At 31.3% G+C, this 21307-nt stretch overlaps 1 protein-coding gene across 2 annotated transcripts in view; it reads right to left on the reverse strand.

The window, feature by feature from the left end:
* Positions 1-21307, reverse strand: part of LOC139426078 (QRFP-like peptide receptor) — a 222398-nt gene that overhangs the window by 10008 nt on the left and 191083 nt on the right. Inside the window, exons 4-5 of one of the 2 annotated variants that reach the window (XM_071183699.1) lie at positions 2692-2802; positions 447-606 (exon numbers count right to left, since the gene is read on the reverse strand). In XM_071183699.1, the coding sequence (XP_071039800.1) occupies positions 447-606; positions 2692-2802 (271 nt within the window). Of the gene's footprint in view, positions 1-446; positions 607-2691; positions 2803-6838; positions 6950-21307 lie in introns of both variants that reach the window. The other variant, XM_071183700.1, reaches the window with a different exon arrangement.

Consider the following 21307-nt stretch of genomic DNA (forward strand, 5'->3'; position numbering starts at 1 on the left):
GGAGGGGAGGGTAGTTTGTTAGAGGGTTGCACCCCCCTTTATATTATTCTGCCGGCGCCCTTGGTAGTAACGTTGATATTTCTTAAATCTTAACGAAAAAGTTTTAATTACTTTTCCTACTTATTATATGAATACGTTTGGTCCATATGACGAAAATGAAAAGAAAAAAAAAATTCAAAATTTTACTTCAGATACTATTTAAAGTCAAAATACGGAGACTTACTTTACATCCAAATAACATTATGTTATCTCTTTTCCGGGCGAATTAAGTAGCGGGATATTATCTGTCTCTTTCTTTTTTTAAACTTCCATGGTTTATTCCTTCGTGAATAATAATTTCCCGAAGTTCAATTTTTTTTGTTATTAATTTCAATAGTGATTTAAAAAAGAAAAGAAGTAAATGTTTGGAATGTGAGAAGTTTTGTTGTATTCAAAAACATACTCACGTGGTCTTCTGATCGGTTTGGCGTACGAGCATTTCAGAACATTGCAGAGCCCTTGACGAAAATTATTGTTGAATCCACCGTAAATGATCGGATTGAGTGCACTGTTGAAGTAAGCTAAGAACATGGAAAAATACTGGAATCCTTCAAACCAGAACGGAAGCTGAAAATAATTTTAGTATATATGAGTTTCAAACAGTGGCATTTATTTACTAAAATTAGGCTCTGAAATTGGGTGAAAAAGATGTGGGGTTCTTAGAACATCTAATGTAAACTGAAACTTAAATTTGTTTGAAGAATTTCCATACTACAAAAGTCTTCTAAATGTTTTAAAAAATTCCAAGAATTAACGAAGCATCAGCTGCTAACTGATTAAAATAGAAGATTAAAGTAAAACGACGTAATTAAAGCACACATTTTTTTTACTTATTTTTATTTATTTCCAATGAGCTGCACAATCGGTCTTGCCGATGAGCAGACCTAGTGCGTTCTCCAGAGGTGGTATCCACTCTTTCAGGACCACCATAATGGGTGAAATACCATTGGTCATGTTTATTTGGACGTCTAGTTTCTGCCACACTAGATGGCAGCACCGAAACTCTATTTGGATGCTAAAGTGCACTAGGAATTTAATTTTGCCGGAAATGCCCAGAACCAATAAGGCACTCCAGGGATCTTTCACATGCCGCATAATCATACGACATGGCCGCTGAGGATTTTCTGCATCCCGAAAATCCGGTGTCTGGGCCGGGAATTGAACCCGCATACTTGGGCTCAGAAGGCCGACGACAAACCAACTGCGACACCCAGCCACTAAATTAATGCTGTGCCACCCAGCCACTAAATTAAAGCACAAATTAAAGTACAGAAATGTACCAATAGGATATTAAACTGATTTTACGATTTGCCTTCTATCACAAAGGATTATCAAAAATTATTTTATGATCAGTGTACTATCTCATAGCAATAATCCTTAAAGATAAAAATATCTTTTAATTTTGCTGAACAATTTAAGACAGTCGGACTTTTAAAAAATACTATTTTTTTATATCATATGAATTCACGAAGAAAACAGTTGTCCGCTACACATAAGCATTTTTATACAAAATTTTTAAATTAATTAAAAAGTGAATGACTTTGAATTAAAGAAAGAGTTAGGAAAAATTAATGAATTTTTTAAAATTAATTGGTGATTGAGCTAATTTCAATGATCATACAAAATAACTTAGAAGCAGTTATTACTCTAATTAATTAAAAAAATTAACTCTGTTTAATCTTTTTAAAGGAATTGATGAAACACTAGTTTTATTTATACATTAATTATTATGCTCTTCGAGAAATAAGTTTCAGAAATAAATTAATTTTCAAAACACTGGTATTTATGATAGGAAATTTGTAAACTTATTTTTAATAATCATGGATTGTGAAATTAGATTCTGCAAAAGGCGATATAAAACTAATCAATTACTTTTTCATAATTAGAAACAAGATAAACAAGCTTCGATATTACTCAAAAAAGTATATTTACAACGTTTTTAAATGAAGAAGACTTTTGAAAATTAATTGTTTGAGTTTTGGGAAATTTAAATAATTAATTTTTCTTGTTTATATAGATAAAAAAACAATGTTAGTTGAATAAAACGATTTGGTTGTAGCCTTGAATGGACAAGAAAAATGCATTTGTTAATGCAGTTAATTGTCTGGCAAAAAATTTTTGGAAAAAAAAGGAATCACTTGTCAGAATAATGTGAAATTTATACTTAGTATTCACAGATAAGAGAGGCAGAATATGTTCATAAAAAAAATAAATAAAATAAAAATAAATAAATAAACAAATAAATAAATAGCTTAAAATTTTATTGCTAGATGGCACTTTTCGAGTCCTAACGTTAAACGTTTTTCTTTTCCAAACCGTCTGACGTTATAACTAAAGTTATGACGCTATGATTCGAGACATTTAAACTAAGCAAATGAGGTGAATAATCAATGAATGAAATAAAGAGAATTTTAGTTTTATTTCCTTGGATTTGTGTACGTCACTGGATGTCTGAACCCTTACAGTTATTAGTAGTAAAGTGCCATCTATGACTATAATTTTGAACTACCTTTTTCATATTATAAATATATATCTTTTCTCTTCGTTGTTTAAACAAAATTGTGGTCAGTATAACAAGTGTTCTTCTCTCTTTTATTTAATAGGTTAAATGATGATTATGATCTTCCTGGTAGTTTTGAAAAGGATACTAACCTCACCAAACTCACTAGCAGAGTGCCAAAATTGGGAATAGAGTACTGTTATTTGCATGGGAGACCAACACACCACAAATCCGCAGAGAACGACACAAACCATCTTGATAACCTTTAAAATAAATAAGTTATTAATATTAATTAATATAAATTACTCTTAATAACACACACTGAAAAATGGTAAATCTATATCAATAAAGCTTAATGTTTATATGTGTGTATGTATGAACCTTATATATGGGTGATTCTCACGAAATATGACATTTCACTGTCCCTTGCTCCAAGATTTAATACAATAATACTAAAATAATTTTTTAAAAAAAATCAATAAATAGCATTGCTGTTCGCATTTTAAAATGACTTTGCACTAGCATTAACTGTTTTGTATAGTTAAAAAAATTTATCGAACTTCAAAATTTCATGTTTCTGGCATGTCCCAAACAATATTTCCAATAATAACTAGCTTCAAAACTTCACATAAATTTTTCAATATCTAATTTTTTTCTCTCAACCTGTGTAACCATTTCTTTAATATACGCAGAGGGTATTATTTACAAAAACTTTGTTTAAAATTTTTTTTTTCTGTTAATAATTTATTTGTCCCAAGAAAATCCGTCATTTTCCTGGCTACTTTTATTTAGTGGTTTATAACCAAAACAGATAGAGCCAGCAATCTATATCTTATGTTAATAGATTGATTAGATACCCTCCTATATGAACATGTCTTGTTGCATGAATAAAGAACCAATTTTCTGGTTCAAAATGTATTTCAAAATTTTTTTCAAGTTGAGTAGTTTTGTGTTGTCATTCTCCTGGCTTCTTGAAATCATTAATAACATAAACTACATAGATTTATCTGAAACTACATAGATTTATTTTAAGAAATCCTGTTGTTTTCTGCGGAATATAAACACCTTGGGCCAAAATATGAAATTAAAGTAAAGTTATATGCTATGAAATGGCGAATTTGTCATTATCTTGGCTGTCATTTTCCTGGCTTATGAATGCTAGGACATTGATGTGTTACCAGATTTTTTTTAACTGCTAATACTGTAAGGAGGGTAAGCAAATATTAACCTAATACCAAGTTTATGTATGATTGTAATATGCTTGGATGTAATCAAAGTTATTTATTTATTTAATGATTGATTATTCTACACAATTTTATTTTGTACATATCAGCAACAAAAATTTTTTTCTTTCTTTCTACAGTGGATAAAATGAATTAATTTAAGCAATTTATAGTCCATCTAACATAAAGGCTTAAGTTGAGTTACTTATTATTTAATTTAAAATGACTGTTTTTTAAACTTCTAATCTAATATGTCTTTTTCTTGCCATTCAAAATGTGGTGAATTTCTATTTTATTTTTTTTCTTGAGCAAATGTCAATAAACTACACTGCTGTCTGTAAGATGTTAATAAGTATAGCTAAAGAAGTATAGAAAATTTGTTTAAGATTATTTTGAAGACTTTAAATTTGAAGAAATTTTTTGGTCCGAATTGTCATGTTTAAAAAGAATCATCCATATATCAGTAATTCTAAAGTGATCTGTACCAAAATTGTCGTAGATGCGTCTGAGGATTCGGAGGACCTAACAGTTTACTTTAGAACTTTCTCCTACAAACTATTCACGCACTACATCCCAAAGAACATGAACTATAATACATAAGGAAAATATACTTTGACGTCATCACGACTCGTTTCTGGAAATTTCTTCTGGCTCAACTAGTTCCCTCTAGCAACACTAAAGGGATGCGGTTAGTCCATTCAGTAGACGTGAACACTAAACACTCTGCTGCAGCGGTTACGAATTTTTTTCGACTATGAACCCTAAATGAATGACGACATTGCTTCGCCGGTACCCCAACTTCATTAAATAAATATATAAAGACAATTATGAATGTATTAATCACTTTAAAACTACTTTGTTTTGAAAATATTTAATAAGAGGAACTCAGAGCCGGGATGGCTCAGGAGGAGTGCTCGCCTCCCTATGAGGTGACCGGCTTCGATTTTCAGAGATGGCTGGTCGATACGAATTTCGTACCAGACTCGTACCTACCACAGTGATGACGTAAAATATCCTCAATGATAGACGGATCATGGGTTAGAGTCCCTTTGCCGTCAATCTATCCGTAAATGGTATTCGTGGTTTTCTTCTCCATGCAGCGCAAATGTGGATTAGTTCATCAAAAAGTCCTCCACGAAGGAAAATTTCTCCCAATCCAGGAGTTCCCTTGTCTTCTGAATTGGGTTCAAAATTACAAGGCTACGGATTTGAACATCGGTAATCGTAAACTCAAAATTGGACGGACTGTTTAACGATGGTAATTAAGCATAAAAGAGGAACGAGAGCCGCGGTGGCTCACGGGATAATGCGTCCGCCTCCCAATGAGGTCACTTAGGTTCGAATCCCAGCGGTGGCTGGTTGATATGAATTCTATTTCCGGCTCGCATTGATCACAGTGCTGACGTAAAATATCCTCAGTGGTAGATGTATCATGTGTTGGAATCATTTTGCAGTCGGTCTAACAGTGGAAGGTTTTCGTGATTTTTATCTCCACGTAACTTAAATTTGTATTTAGATTCTAATTCGTCTTTGAAAACAGATTCTAATCTGTCTTTTTAATGTAGTTTCCAGTAACATTTCATAGTTGCGATAACAGGAACGTGGTCACCTGACAGTTCGGTGATTGGAGTGCTGTCATTAAGGTAAAAAAGAAATCCAATATATCTGGTTGCTCGTGTAGGATGCATAGAAAGTAAGTGTGTTCGGTAGATGTAATCACAGTTAAATCCAAGTTCATGATATGATCGAATAGTTGCTTCCCATTTTTGTTACTGGTTCGCCTTCTCCAAGTGGTGTTTTTTTCATTAAAATCTCAATGATTTTCAATTCCCTCGGATACACTTCATTTACGCTCCTCCACAGCATTCTGCTGCCTTCTGTGATTGGTTATTTCTCTTTGACGTCAAAAGCAGGTTATGGTCACATCATTATGACTGGACTGTATATTCTCATATATCTCCTTAAATTACAGCTTGAAAAAAACTGTTTTAAAGTGAAAGTGTGCGAATAAACAGTGAATACGAGCATATTTTAGATAACAATAACATATTAAAAATAGTAAAAAAAACAAACAAATAAATGAACAATATTAAATAAATAAGTGCTGAAAACTTTGATTTTCTACACAAGTTTTCTTTAAAATTCACGAATATTTTTTGTAAGTTCAAAATTTCAAATTGTAAATATAACAAATATATATATTAGCAGCAAATTAAGATTGAATTTGCGTTTTTATTGAGCCATTAATTGCTTTAGTTTCCTTAAAATTCGAATTTTCAAAAGAGCGTATAATGCAAAAATAATTATTTTAAACATTTTTTGATTTCATGTTACGTAATTTTAATTAACATCATATAAATATTTCTTATTCATGCTACTTAAAAACTTAAATATAGTTCAAATGAAGCTATTTAAGTAATTATAGTTTAAAGGAAGTAATTGGCGTAAAATATTACTTTAATTGACATAGATAGGAAATACTGATGACAATATTCGTTAAATCTTGTTAAAATACTCTGCTTATTTTATAAAAAATAAATTCACTTAATAAAGCAAAAAGGATCATTAATTTCATTACTAAACACTCTGGAAAAAAAAGACACTCTGAAAGAAAATTTAAAAGCCATAAATTAAAGCATGTGGAGAAACTGGAACTAGTAACGCCCCCTAGTGAGAAACTAGATAAAAACTCAGAGAGAGAGAGTGAGTGAGTGGTAGTGAACGAACGGTAGAAAGCCTGCCATGCAGTGCTCCTTATGTTTTTCTTCTTCATATATGATTTATATGTTATGTTATGTTTGTGATTGTGTTGAGTGCTAACTATAGTAATGTTTAAAATAAAATAAAAGTTAGCTAGCCGTTGTTNTCACTAGATGTCTGAACCCTTATAGTTATTAGTTGTAAAGTGCCATCTATGACTATAATTTTGAACTACCTTTTTCATATTATATATATATCTTTTCTCTTCGTTGTTTAAACAAAATTGTGGTCATTATAACAAGTGTACCTCTCTCTTTTATTTAACAGGTTAGATGATGATTATAATCTTCCTGGTAGTCTTGAAAAGGATACTAACCTCACCAAACTCACTAGCAGAGTGCCAAAATTGGGAATAGAGTACTGTTATTTGCATAGGAGACCAACACACTACAAATCCGCAGAGAACGACACAAACCATCTTGATAACCTTTAAAATAAAAAAGTTATTAATATTAATTAATATAAATTAATATAAATTACTCTTAATAACACACACTAAAAAATAGTAAATCTATATGAATAAAGCTGAATAGTATAAGGCTGTAAGTATGTACCTTATATATGGGTGATTCTCACGAAATATGACAATTCACTGTCTCTTGCTCCAAGATCTAATACTATAATACTAAAAGAATTTTTTTTAAAAAAATTAATAAATAGTATTGCTGTTAGCATTTTAAAATGACTTTGCACTAGCATTGACTGTTTCGTATAGTTAAAAAATTTAATCGAACTTCAAAATTTCATGTTTCTGGCATGTCACAAACAATGTTTCCTATAATTACTAGCTTCAAAACTTCACATAAATTTTTCAATATCTAATTTTTTTTTTCTTCAACCGGTGTAAAAATTTCTTTAATATACGCAGAGGGTATTATTTATAAAAACTTCGTTTAAAATAATTTTTTCTGTTAATAATTTATTTGTCCCAAGAAAATCCGTCATTTTCCTGGCTACTTTTATTTAGTGGCTTAACCAAAATAGATAGAGCCAGCAATCAATATCATATGTTAATAGATTGATTAGATGCCCTCCTATATGAACATGTCTTGTTGCATGAATAAAGAACCAATTTTCTGGTTCAAAATCTATTTCAAAAATTTTTTCAAGGTGAGTAGGTTTTCGTGTTGTCATTTTCCTGGCTTCTTGAAATCATTAATAACATAAGATTTATCTGATATTTATCTGATAGATTTATCTGAGTTATTTTAAGAAATTCTGTTGTTTTCTGCAGAATATAAACGTCTTAGACCAAAATATGAAATTAAAGTGATATGCTATGAAATGGCGAATTTGTCATTATCGTGGCTGTCATTTTCCTGGCTTATGAATGCCAGGACATTCAGTAGATGTGAACACTTGACACTCTGCTGCAGCGGTTCCGAATTTTTTCGACTATGAACCCTAAATGAATGACGGCATTGTTCCGCCGGTACAATACTTCATAAAATAAATATATAAAGAGAATTATGAATGCATTAATCACTTAAAAACTACTTTGTTTTGAAAATATTTAATAAGAGGAACACAGAGCTCAGGAGGAGTGCTCGCCTCCCTATGAGGTGACCGGCTTCGATTTTCAGAGATGGCTGGTCGATACGAATTTCGTACCCGACTCGTACCTACCACAGTGTTGACGTAAAATATCCTCAATGATTGACGGATCATGGGTTAGAGTCCCTTTGCCGTCAAGCTAATCGCAAAAGGTACGCGTGGTTTTCCTCTCCATGCAACGCAAATGTGGATTAGTTCATCAAAAAGTCCTCCACGAAGACAAATTTCTCCCAATCCAGCAGTTCCCTTGTCTTCTGAATTGGGTTCAAAATTACAAGGCTACGGAGTTGAACATCGGTAATCGTAATCTCAAAATTGGACCGACTTTTTAACGATGGTAATGACGTATAAAAGAGGAACGAGAGTCGCGGTGGCTCAGGGGATAGAGCGTCCACCTCCCAATGCGGTGACTCAGGTTCGAATCCCAGTGGTGTCTGGTTCATATGAATTCTATTTCCGACTCGCATTGATCACAGTGCTGACGTAAAATATCCTCAGTGGTAGATGTATCATGTGTTGGAATCTTTTTGCAGTCGGTCTAACAGTGGGAGGTTTTCGTGATTTTTATCTCCATGTAGCTTAAATTTGTATTTAGATTCTAATCCGTCGTTGAAAACAGATTCTAATCTGTCTTTTTAATGTAGTTTCCTGTAACATTTCATAGTTGCGATGTCCCGCAGTGGACTGATCGTTAAGACACGGTTACCAGCAGATCACCGAAGTCAAGCATCACTGGCTACGGTCAGTGTGCGGGTGGGCGACCACTTGGATCAGTCTGCGTAGGGACCGAGGGTGTGCGGTATTGGTCCTCGTTAAACTGTGCTACCTTAAAGTGCTCGTCTTCGCGCGCAGGTCGTCGGGCTACCGAAGCGGGGTTGCCATCCCCTCTGTAGAGGATCGAAATTGTGATGGCATGTCTTCGGATCATCCTCCGGGATGTTTCCCAGACCGTCGCCAATAGCCCATTGTGCAGCTCTAGTGCGACGTAAATTAACAACCAACCAATCATAGTTGCGATAACAGGAACGTGGTCACTTGACACTTCGGTGATTGGAGTGCTGTCATTAAGGTAAAAAAGAAATCCAATATATCTTGTTGCTCGTGTAGGATGCATAGAAAGTAAGTGTGCTCGGTAGATGTAATCACAGTTGAATCCAAGTTCATGATATGATCGAATAGTTGCTTCCCATTTTTGTTACTGGTTCGCCTTCTCCAAGTGGTGTTTTTTTCATTAAAATCTCAATGATTTTCAATTCCCTCGGATACACTTCATTTACGCTCCTCCACAGCATTCTGCTGCCTTCTGTGATTGGTTATTTCTCTTTGACGTCAAAAGCAGGTTATGGTCACATCATTATGACTGGACTGTATATTCTCATATATCTCCTTAAATTACAGCTTGAAAAAAACTGTTTTAAAGTGAAAGTGTGCGAATAAACAGTGAATACGAGCATATTTTAGATAACAATAACATATTAAAAATAGTAAAAAAAACAAACAAATAAATGAACAATATTAAATAAATAAGTGCTGAAAACTTTGATTTTCTACACAAGTTTTCTTTAAAATTCACGAATATTTTTTGTAAGTTCAAAATTTCAAATTGTAAATATAACAAATATATATATTAGCAGCAAATTAAGATTGAATTTGCGTTTTTATTGAGCCATTAATTGCTTTAGTTTCCTTAAAATTCGAATTTTCAAAAGAGCGTATAATGCAAAAATAATTATTTTAAACATTTTTTGATTTCATGTTACGTAATTTTAATTAACATCATATAAATATTTCTTATTCATGCTACTTAAAAACTTAAATATAGTTCAAATGAAGCTATTTAAGTAATTATAGTTTAAAGGAAGTAATTGGCGTAAAATATTACTTTAATTGACATAGATAGGAAATACTGATGACAATATTCGTTAAATCTTGTTAAAATAGTCTGCTTATTTTATAAAAAATAAATTCACTTAATAAAGCAAGAAGGATCATTAATTTCATTACTAAACACTCTGAAAAAAAAAAGACAGTCTGAAAGAAAATTTAAAAGCCATAAATTAAAACCTTGTTATTTGTTACGTGAATTTTTTTTTTCATGAGTTTTTCTCTCTTGTTTTAATTTAACCTGTCATTGGATAAATTAAATTGTTGTAAATGAAAAAGGATCTTTTAATTATTCTTTATGTTATTAAATTAGCACTATTTGGAATTTTAAAAATAGAACATCGCTTGCAACTCAAAATGAATATTTATGGAAAGAATTTTATGAAAGGCAGTGTAAAACCCATTCCACTATCAGGAAAATTGAGCTATAATATTTCATGTCTCAAAGTTTTTTGCTTGAACTGTCTGAAACCTTGAAATATTATTTTAAAAATCTAGGTGTTTTTGTAAAGAAATGCTGCTACAAGCTTGGAATGAGAATTTTAATTTTTTAGGTTATATTCGCACATAAATTGAATTAAATTTTTTTTATTAATTGAGATTAAAACATTAAGGTTATGAAAACAGTAAAATTTTATACAAAACTAAAATGTCGAGCAATCAAACACTGAAAAATAACAAAAAGTAATTTTACAATAAATCACAACTTGTGTTTTATTCTTGTTTTAAATTTCTTTGCTAGCCTTTCTCTTTTCTTATAAATGAGGCCATGATAAATGACAGTACATAGTGATTTTAATACTAATTTTTAAAAGTAAAATACAACATAATAGAGGGAAATTTCCTTATTTTTTTGAAAAAAATATTTAATCAGTGGTATTTTTGTCTAATTAAGAGATGGATTTGAAATAGATATCAAAAAATAAGTTATTAATGTTCAAGCATGATCAAATGGTAAATGGTAAGGTATGAGAAAGCTTAAGATAGTATATAAACAGAAATAGTTTACAGTTGAATATAGTATAGAAAAACTATTTACATATTTTGTAACGTATTAATATTTAAAGAAGTAGATTAAAGTAACAATTTAAAGAAGTAATTTACTGTGATATTTAATTTTGATTAAAAAAAACATTTAACTACCATGTAAATACCGATAAATGCTAAATAAGTAATGTCTTGGGGATTACTTGCATTTTTGAGTCTCGTGAAACTCGTCTAAGACAACAAATGAATCTTAGTATTTAGTAATAATTAGTACAAAAATTTTATTATATTTTATTACCTAAAGTGAAAGAGGATACTTTAGAGTAATAAAACATAATTGTAAGGGAAATATTTAAAACCATTTACTTAATAAGCACAAAATTTTTTGCAATAAATTTTGGTAGGGCCTTCAACAGTTCTGAGGCCTGGTACTCTTGTCCATGTCCCCCTTCTCCCTGCTGAAGTACGGCCTTTTACATGGTAAACTTGGAAATCTGGGAGACCGAGTCTCAGGCCCAACTCAAATCCTGAAGTTTTAATTGGATATCAGTATTATTAGAATATATGAAGAGAGGAAAATAAAAGAATTAAAAAGTTGAGGTAAATAAATGACAAATAGTAGAAGTAAATAAATAAAAAAGGTCCGTTAATTGCTTGATCTGAGTGCCCAGTGGTCAAAAACATTTCTGGCGGGTAAAGCTTGCGACTTCGAAGAGTGGCACAACAAAGCAATAAGAATACCCAGAACTTCTAATTCCATTTTTAGAACTTCTAGCTCTATTATAAGAATTTAAAATAAAAGATTATATTTGTCTTGTAATAGAGTTTTCATTTCTTTTAATTTCTGGGATTTTCTGTCGGACTGAATTTTCCTGATAGAGAAATTTTTATTTATTCACCAGGTGCAACCGGAAAAATTGGAAAAAAAAAATGAAAAAAGAAGAAATAAAGAAAACAGTTTATATATTTAGAAGGGGTAGTAAGAAGAATTCTTAACGCAAATAAAAAAGAAAAAGAATAAAAAATGTGGTAAAATGTTGGCTTAAACATTTGAACATAATGGGTGCAATTTCGTTGTACATGATCGTGGCGTTGGTACCTCAAACATCGGGGTTGATATCTTTCTCTTCTAAGTCTTTTAACTATAATTTCTAGTATGGTTGGATATCCGAAGATTTTAAGTTAAAAGATGTTGATATAGTTATCGAAATCTTCATTTTTGAGAAAAAAGGATAGATAAAGGCAGAGGCTTATAATTAGTCATGCATTCATTAGATATCTTTTTTTCGGATTTGAGTGATCCTGAAGGGATGGAAACTATCCTTAACGAGAGCCCACTCTAATTCATCTGTTAAGAATACCACAGGTGAACCTCGAAAAAAAAAAATTCAGAACAGTTTTTTTATTAGAAAAGGGTTCCTTGGGCTAAAATTAGGTCTCACTAGATATCACTACAGTAGTTTTAGAAAAGTTAGTCAGCCTGGGAAAGGCCTTTTTAGAATCAGAAGTAGAGTCAAAAATAGTCTTCTTATTCTTGAGCCTTTTGATTTTCGTAGAAGTAGGTCAATCATGATGGGGGTCATGGTTGCTTATCGAGGTAAACTCCAAAATTGATACTAATTCGGGTTTCTCAATGATGGTGTGTTCTGGTTAAATTTTTTTTAATAGCATTCATTCTTGCTGAGATGATAGCAGTTTCTTGGTTAAGATACAGCTGTTTTTAATTTTGGACAACCGAGAACAATAATACTCATACCTATAACTCAGTAGCTACGGCTGCTATCATTTCTCTGAGTTTGATCTTGGTCTGAGAAACATCCCTGAGGATGATCCGAAGACATGACATCACAACTTTTTGTGAGGCTACTTCTTCAATTTAGACATAGATTTGAAGGGCAAGAAAATTCCTTTGCTTCGCAATTGTTGTTTTATGAACAATGCTTATTTTACAGACTGAACCTATATTTTCTAAAACGTAAAATTACGGGTGATTCGTAATTTATGGTTTAAATATTAATTCACGGACTTCGTCTGGAATCTCTGCTGCTGGAGTTTTGTCCTTATTTTGATACAGATTTTTTTTAATATTTTATGTGATACCGAAACGTGATGTTTTAACAAGAATTGCTCTATTTTTTGTTTTAAGAATGGTTTTTACTTAATTATATTCCTACTTTGTTCATGTATATCAAAATTAATGCTTATTTTGCTAAGAAGATAAAAAATAAATGTAAGCATATTAATAGAGAGCAAGTATTCATCTTGGAGTTAAGGAAAATCATTAAAAAATTAAATAAATAATTAAAACAGCTGCGATTAAAAAATAATGCTCATTAAAATGTTAAAAATGAATTAATGTTTAAAAAAAACTTTATGTAATACCATAATATTTTTCAAGGAAATCTCATTAACTTTGATTTCACTTACGTTTTTGTATCTTAACACTAACTATTCTATTTTCAACATAATTTTAAAAAATATTATTTTAAGTATTATAATGATCACAGTAAAACGTTTTATTTCAAATGAAATTTAGCGATTTTTTTGGAAGATGACATTATACTTAATAAAGAAATGTTTTGGTTTAAGACTTAATTTCAAACATTTTACAGAATACTATTTATAATTTATTTTATTTCCATCAGACTTATAAACTATTGCTTAAAATGAGTCGCTTCTTTCTTATAAATATGGTATAATTCATAAACCTTCAGAGAATCTTGTTAATTAATTGAATAGAAATGAACAAACATGGAGAAATATTTTCTTGACATTTACAACCGAATAAAATTTGCAATTTTAATCTAACCTATTAAAAGAATTATGAATGTATAATGAACACAAAGTATTATAATAATTACAGTAAAATGTTTAATTTAAAATGAAATTTAGCGATTTCTTTTGGGAAATAAATCTTCATGCATTTTAGATAGTATTAAAAATGTTTAATGCATATTGAAGATGCATGAGATTCTTAATGCATGCTTACTTACGAAATTAATATTAAATTAAATAATATCTCTCGATTTCAGTTTTAAATTACGATACAGAAGAGAGGCGCCCTACATAAAAAAAAACATAAGTTTGAAAAGATTTCCGAAAATCTTATGAATTATAAAATTCAAGCAGATTAAGTTCAGATTGAAACACTCCACAATCACTATTTCAAGTTGCAAAATAACATTCATGCAATTTCAAACTGAAATTGACCAATGGAATTGAAATAGGTTCATTATCATCCTCCATGAGCTATTCAATTTCGTTCATTTTCTCGGATTATCTAATACACGTCCACATACATAATTAAATGAGTTATTGCAATACTACTGATCTTATATTACATTATCAAGGAAATATCAGTAATTTCCAAGGTTTCCTAACGTTTTTTTCGCGTTCACTAACTAAATTACACTGCTCAAAACAATTAAAGGATATTGAGGTAGTGTGTTAATCTGGTAGATGGAAAATTGTTTGAATGATTAATACATTATCGACAGACGCAGTAGGCTATTTGAGATAAAAATTACATTTATTTGGCAGAAAAAAAATCGTTTTATTGAGCATTTGGGAAAGAAAGGAAAAACACAATTTGTGCATATGAGAAAAAGGTGTTTTCTTAAAAGAAAATCGTTTTTAGTAGGGGTTATAGTTTCCCCGGACGACCAGCAACAATGAACACCTTTGATGCTTCGAGTCAATGAGGTTATTAATGGGGGGTTGGGGTATTCTGTAAGACTCTTTCCTGTTCTTGGAGAGTTTGTGGAGGTGGCTGGCGTCCTGCAATTCGTCTGCTTAGAATGTCCGAAACATGCTCATAACCGGAGAACACGGTGGCCAATCCATTCGTATGATTCCTTCCTCCAAAAGGAAATCATTCATCACGTTGGCACGATGTGGCCTGCAATTGTCGTCCATTAGCAGGAAGTCATCGCCAATTATTGCACCTTAAGGGACTACAAAAGATCTCAGGATCTCATCGCTATATCAGCTACCTTTCAGAGCTCCATTTCGAATGATATGGAGATCGGTGAGCCCATCAATGGAGATGCCAACATGTACCATCACTCCCCCATCGTGAAATCTTACACTTTCGTGCACGAACGTAGGATTGTTTCTTGTGTCATGTGCCTTCCAGATGAAAATACACCTATTATCAGGATGAGCAGAAAAATGGGACTTACCAGAGAAAAGAATATTGCGCCATTCATTTATCCTCCAGTTCACATGCTTTGTTGCCCACTCCCTGCGGACGCGACGGTGCCTTGCTGTTAACGTGACACACATCATTGGTCGGCAGGCATACAGACCTATAGCGTGAAGGTGGTTTCGGACAGTTAGTGCCGAAACTGTGGTGCCAGTAGCAGAGCGAAGGTGATGTTGAAGAGGAGTGGTATTCATATTTCGGTGTCTCCGAGCCGTTAGCGTCTAATATCGGCTACATTGGGCATTGTTGCACGTCTACGCCCTTGCCCTGATCTTCGGTCTGCTTTCCCTGTCACCAAAAAACGGTTTCCGATCCTGGAAATCACACTTTGTGAAACTCAAATGGCTTCTGCTACTTCGGCTTGTGTTTAGCCCCCTTTAACTCGCCAGCAACTCTCCAAGTTTCTTATCTGGTTAAATGACTTCGTTGAGACATCGCACTCATCGAACAACGCTCTTACTGAATGTCGGTCATTCTTTTTCTCTTTGTCTTACGTTAATTTGAAAGCAAATTCGCTGCCGCTAAAGGGTCGTCTTCGATGTCAAACTCAAAATTTACATACTGCGAAGTTTGAATAAAAGAAAAATTTGCATTTCTGACTCAATTCTTCCATTTTATGGAAAAAAAATTGCTTATACCGTTATTTTATACAAGACTTACACTATCCTTTAATTGTTTTGAACAGTGTATCTTGACAGATGTCAATCTTTCCTTCACAGAAATGAAATTGATCAACACTCATAATAATGTTNTCAAAGAATTACTGAGAAGTGCTGTCACCAATTATTCACTAAATTTTAAATAATTATCAAAAGTAAAATAAATGTGTTTATAATTTTTAAATTCACACATATTTTGTACTTTTATACACATGTTTTCAATGAATATAATTTCAGCAGAAAAAATTTTTAATACCTTTTTTTGCATACCTTTTAAATACGTATTTAATAGCGGCTTGCTAAAAATTTCAAATTTTGAAAAATGGCTCGACTATCAAGGTGCTTGGCCACCCCTGGTATATTACGTCATCAAGGAAATATCGGTAATTTCCAAGTTTTCCTAATGTTTTTTTTGCGTTCACCAACTAAATTACACTGCTCAAAATAAAGGATATTGAGGTTGTGTGTTAATCTGGCAGATGGAAAATTGTTTGAATGATTAATACATTATCGAAAGACGTAATACCACTGGTACATACAGACCTATATCGTGAAGGCAATTTCGGACAGTTAGTGCCGAAACTGTGGTGTCAGTAGCCGAGCAGAGGTGAAGGTTGAAGAAGTATTCATATTTCGGTGTCTCCGAGCCGTTAGCGTCTAATAACGGTCTTCATTGGGCATTGTTTACGCCCTTGCCTTGATCTTCGGCCTGCATTTCCTGTCGCCAAAAAACGGATTCCGAACCTGGAAATCACACTTTGCGAAATTCAAATGGCTTCTGCTACTTCGGCTTGTGTTTAGTCCCTTTGAACTGGCCAACAGCACTCCAAGCTTCTTATCTGGTTAAATGACTTCATCGAAACAACACTCTTACTGAATGTCGGTCATTCTTTTCCTCTTTGTCTTACGTTAATTTGAAAACAAATCAAATTCGCCTGCCGCTAAAGGGTCGTCTTCAACGTCAAACTCACAATTTACACACTGTGAAGTTTGAATATAAGAAAAATTTGCCTTTCTTACTCAACTCTTCCATTTTATGCAAAACAATTGCTTATACCGTTATTTTATACAAGACTTACAATATCCCTTAATTGTTTTGAACGGCGTATTTTGACAAATGTCAATCTTTCCTTCACAGAAATGACATTGATCAGAACTCATAATAATGTTGTATTCCTTAATCATCATTATCAATAATACTCTCGATTATATTCATTGCTGTTGATAATAGTCTCGGTATTATCCTATTCGATAGTTATCGAGACATTATCTTTATTAAAAATAGCTATAAGAATGCGATTATATCTATGTTATTAATAACCTATTGAATAGCCATTTTTCTTGAAGCTCTACTATTTAAATCGAATGCAAAGATAATAAACAGGAAAGAGGAGAAACTTAGAAATTCAAGATTTCAATTTTGAAAATATCTCATAATGGATACTTATAAAGTTTCAGAATTTTAAAACTTGCTTTGTTCATAAAATATCATTTTTTAATCTCAGTTCGGACAGGATGCCTTACGGTTTAATCATGTCTCATAAACGCTGAGTTTTAAACAGCAACTACTGAATAAAAAAAAAAGAAAGTGACCTTATCTAAAATAATCTTTCCGTGACATAATCGCTTGCCTGAAATCAATTATGTCACGGATCGATTATTTTGTTAGTAATGCTACTTATTTTAAATTTAATAAGAATGGTGTTCTTGATAATTTGTTTGTTAAAGTAAGAGCATAGAAAAATCTAGAACTACTTGCAGGTGTACAGATTTCTGAATTTGAGTATGTAAACCATTTGTTAAGAGATCTTGTTTATTTTGAAGATTAAAAAAATCTAAGTTGTAAATCACAATTTTTCCAGGCACGTAAGAAATTTATATTTGCTGTTGGGAATTTTCAAATTGATTTCGAATGTATTTTACTGGCCTATTAAATAAAGATAATCTATGGAAAAAATAAAAATACAATTTTTTTTTAAGAGTTCTATTTTTGAAGTCTCAGCGAAACTCCTCTCCGAAAGTTCGAAATTTTTTGAATAGATTCAGAAGAATACTCAAAGTTTAAAGCTCAAACTCTATGATTTAATCTAATAATTGAAGATCAGATTCACAAAATTATAAATTCATCATTTGAATTTATAATTTTTTTCGCATATCAGTAAATAAAATATGATTGAAATTACTTTTATATTTAATTAAATTTTTTCAGCCGAATAAATTTTCTATTTCAAGTCTAAAACTTTGCACATTTTGCAATTCAGCATCTATATTTTGGTGGTTGCAATTCAGCTGTGAGTAGATTTAGTAAACTATTGCGTGTAAAAATGCTAAAACTTAAAAATTTGTGTTAAAACTTTAAAATCAGATAGATAAAAAATAATTTCAGTATTTAAAATGAGAATATAATTCAAATCAGTTTCAAATATCGGATTTTTTTTTTCTGCATAAAGTAAAACATTTTGCTTATTTTGCAATTCAACTCTAGTGGCCCGGAATAGCCTGGTTGGTTGGGCTCACGTCCAAGGGGTCGTGAGTTTGTTCCACTCTGGCCGATAGTATAGTAAATGGTGACTGGTGCACGTTAAATCTGAAGGGTCACAAAGTCCGAAATTAGGATCTGTGAACTAATGGATGTATGAATGGGTTTGGGTCTGCCCAATAAACGGTCAGTGACCCGTGTGCTGCTGAAATCGTATTATTGTCCATAGATTGGGCCACTAAAAAACAAGAAACGCATCCTCTACCATAAAAAATTAATTCACTTGGTTTCACCAAGCCGGCTTACTGGTATTGGCAAGTGGCATTAGAAACAACAACATCTCTAGTTCGGTGATTGCAGTTCAGATATGATTCCTATTCATCTTTGAGTAAAAGCTTTGAAAGCTATTGAAAAAGATAAAACTCAAAAACTTATGCCAACACATAAAGATCAGATTGATAAAAATTCATGATTTTAATGCCTGAAATAAGCATTTATAATAAGAAAGGAAGAGTTAGGACTATGTGTCTGTTTCTTTTACAACTCCAAAACCATTTTGTAATTCGAAAAATTCTTCCTGAAATTTGGACAGTGAGTGAAAGTTTCAATTTTGGCCAAGCTCCAAAAATCGCTCAAAACTTTTGCTTAGCCTGCACGAAAGAGTTGTTTGAGAAATCAATTTTTCTCACTGGTACAACATAAGTCATTATAAAATTATCCTATAAACGACTCTGTTTTTTTCTTCCAAATATTTGAAGGAAAAATATTAGCACTGTTCTTTAACGTACAGCTAGCTATAGTTGATCAAAAAAGAAATTTTAATACATTCTTTAATATTTAATTATTTTTTATTCGTTATGACAGGTAAGCTCAATGATCAACGTCATTGAATTAACATTTCTATAGTTATCTAAAGCCATGTATTTATTTTGTTTATAGTCTTAAAAAGTATTTCTACATAACTTCAAAATAAATGGTGATTAAGATTAAAAAAATAAGTTTGCAAAAAAACACAAAACAAAGTTAATGGAGAAAAGGTACTTCATCATTTAGGGGAAACGCAACAAACTTGTCTTATTAATATTGACCCTAATGATGTGAAATTAATTTCATTAATAGGTACTACGGGCATTATGGTAATTGGTGCTGTTTAAACAGGTATCAAATGTAGTTATATAGTTTCTAAAGTAAATACTATAGGTACTGTTTTAATATGTTAGTTACGGCCTAACGAGAGGAATAAGTAAAATAAATTGCTTGACTATTAATTTTGACCATCAAGAGTTGCTCATTAATTTAGTTAATCGGAGTGTAATAATTTAAGTTAGGAAACAGAGTGAAGGATTTTCTGGTTCAAATCTCATAATCTGGGTGTTCAATTCTGATAATTAAAACAAGAAATTTCATTAAATGACTCAACAATGAATTTTTTTCATGCAATACCCTAATTTAAATAAATGTCCCTGAACGATCAGCTGTCATTTTTTTTTAATTGGCAATATTTGATTGCACAAATATTGTGAAATTCAAAATCCTACGAGAAGTTTGTGGCACTTTTTTTTCAACAAAGTAAACAAATACTTTAAGTTATTATGCATTGTAGATCACACCAGGCTTATCAATACGCATACCTAATTTAAGAATAAAATATGTTTACTTTTAAGATAGATTATCTTTTCTTAAAATAAAATTTTTGCGTGATAGAAATGTATTTGTATAAATTCTCTAACATGAGAATTAATATTTATTTATTTGATTAAATCTTTCCTTGCCAAATTGAAAATTGTTTTTTTCTTCTAACTTATAAAAAAAGTAAAGTTCAAAAAAAAGTAACAGTAAAATTTTTGTTGACGAGATGTTTTTATTTTTTTATTTTTTTTGAAGTTAAATTATCAGATTTGAGAAAGTTTAAATGAACTTCAAAACTGACTCATTCGTCATAGATTATTAAAGTTTGAAGTTCGAATTTTTATCAAAGAGTTTTCTGTTCCGCTGTAACTTTTTTTTAGAAAAAATTAAGCAATTTATTTATTTCAAGGTTATCCGTTTTAAAAATGAAGGCGAAACAGATGATAAATAAGAGGCAGCAGTACTTTTTACGCGTCATTATTTGTGCATTTCAAACAAAATTTTATCATAAACTAAAATGCAATAAATCATACTTTTAAATAACGTAAGCATGCAAAATATGATTTATAAAAAAGTAATTGTAATGTAATGAGCGATTCTTACATTGTTAGTTGAGCTGATTTCGATTACGGAATCCTTTTTTTTTTATTTACATATGAATTATTCAGTCATGGGTTTACATATATGGAGAAAAATTCATATTTTCTGAAGTGATGGAGAAACTAAATCATTATTATGAGTGATACATTGCTTCACATCGAATCTAATGAGACAAAATCAAGGTTGATGCCGCTAATAGTTTAAATTTTATAGAAGTTTTTCTACACTAAACTATTTTCGCTATTATTTATAAGTTATAGAAGTTATAAACTTATCAAACCATTTAGCTATTACTCATTGGTACTATTTTTACGACTGACATTGCTACAGACAAGTGAGGTATTGTTTTTTTATGATAAATGTAATAATATAAGAATTAAAACTAAAACGGACCTAATAGTTTAGAGGCTATAAGGGTCTTATTTAAAGCCGAGAATAAAGTGAAAACTATGATTTTTATACATAACTCTAATTTTCTTTTAATCTCTTCGCTATATCAACTTAATTTTGATTTTATTGGACTCTACATAATAAAATACAGAAGAAACATACCTCGAGTATCCAAATGACTATCTCAAGTACGCAAAAATGTCTTTGTTTCAACAAGAAGTATGAATAAATACAAAATTGACTTCTTATACATGAAACATTAATAGCTTTTAAATTTATAGTCCGATCAACAAGGGGTTGTTTTTATTCTATTCAGCATAGTAAAATTATATTAGAAAAAATACCTTATTTACCTAGGTAGGACTATTTTAGTTAATTCTTTCGAATAATAGCCATTTT

The sequence above is a fragment of the Parasteatoda tepidariorum genome, chromosome 7 (genome assembly GCF_043381705.1).
Source record: "Parasteatoda tepidariorum isolate YZ-2023 chromosome 7, CAS_Ptep_4.0, whole genome shotgun sequence".
Taxonomy (NCBI): Eukaryota; Metazoa; Arthropoda; class Arachnida; order Araneae; family Theridiidae; genus Parasteatoda; species Parasteatoda tepidariorum.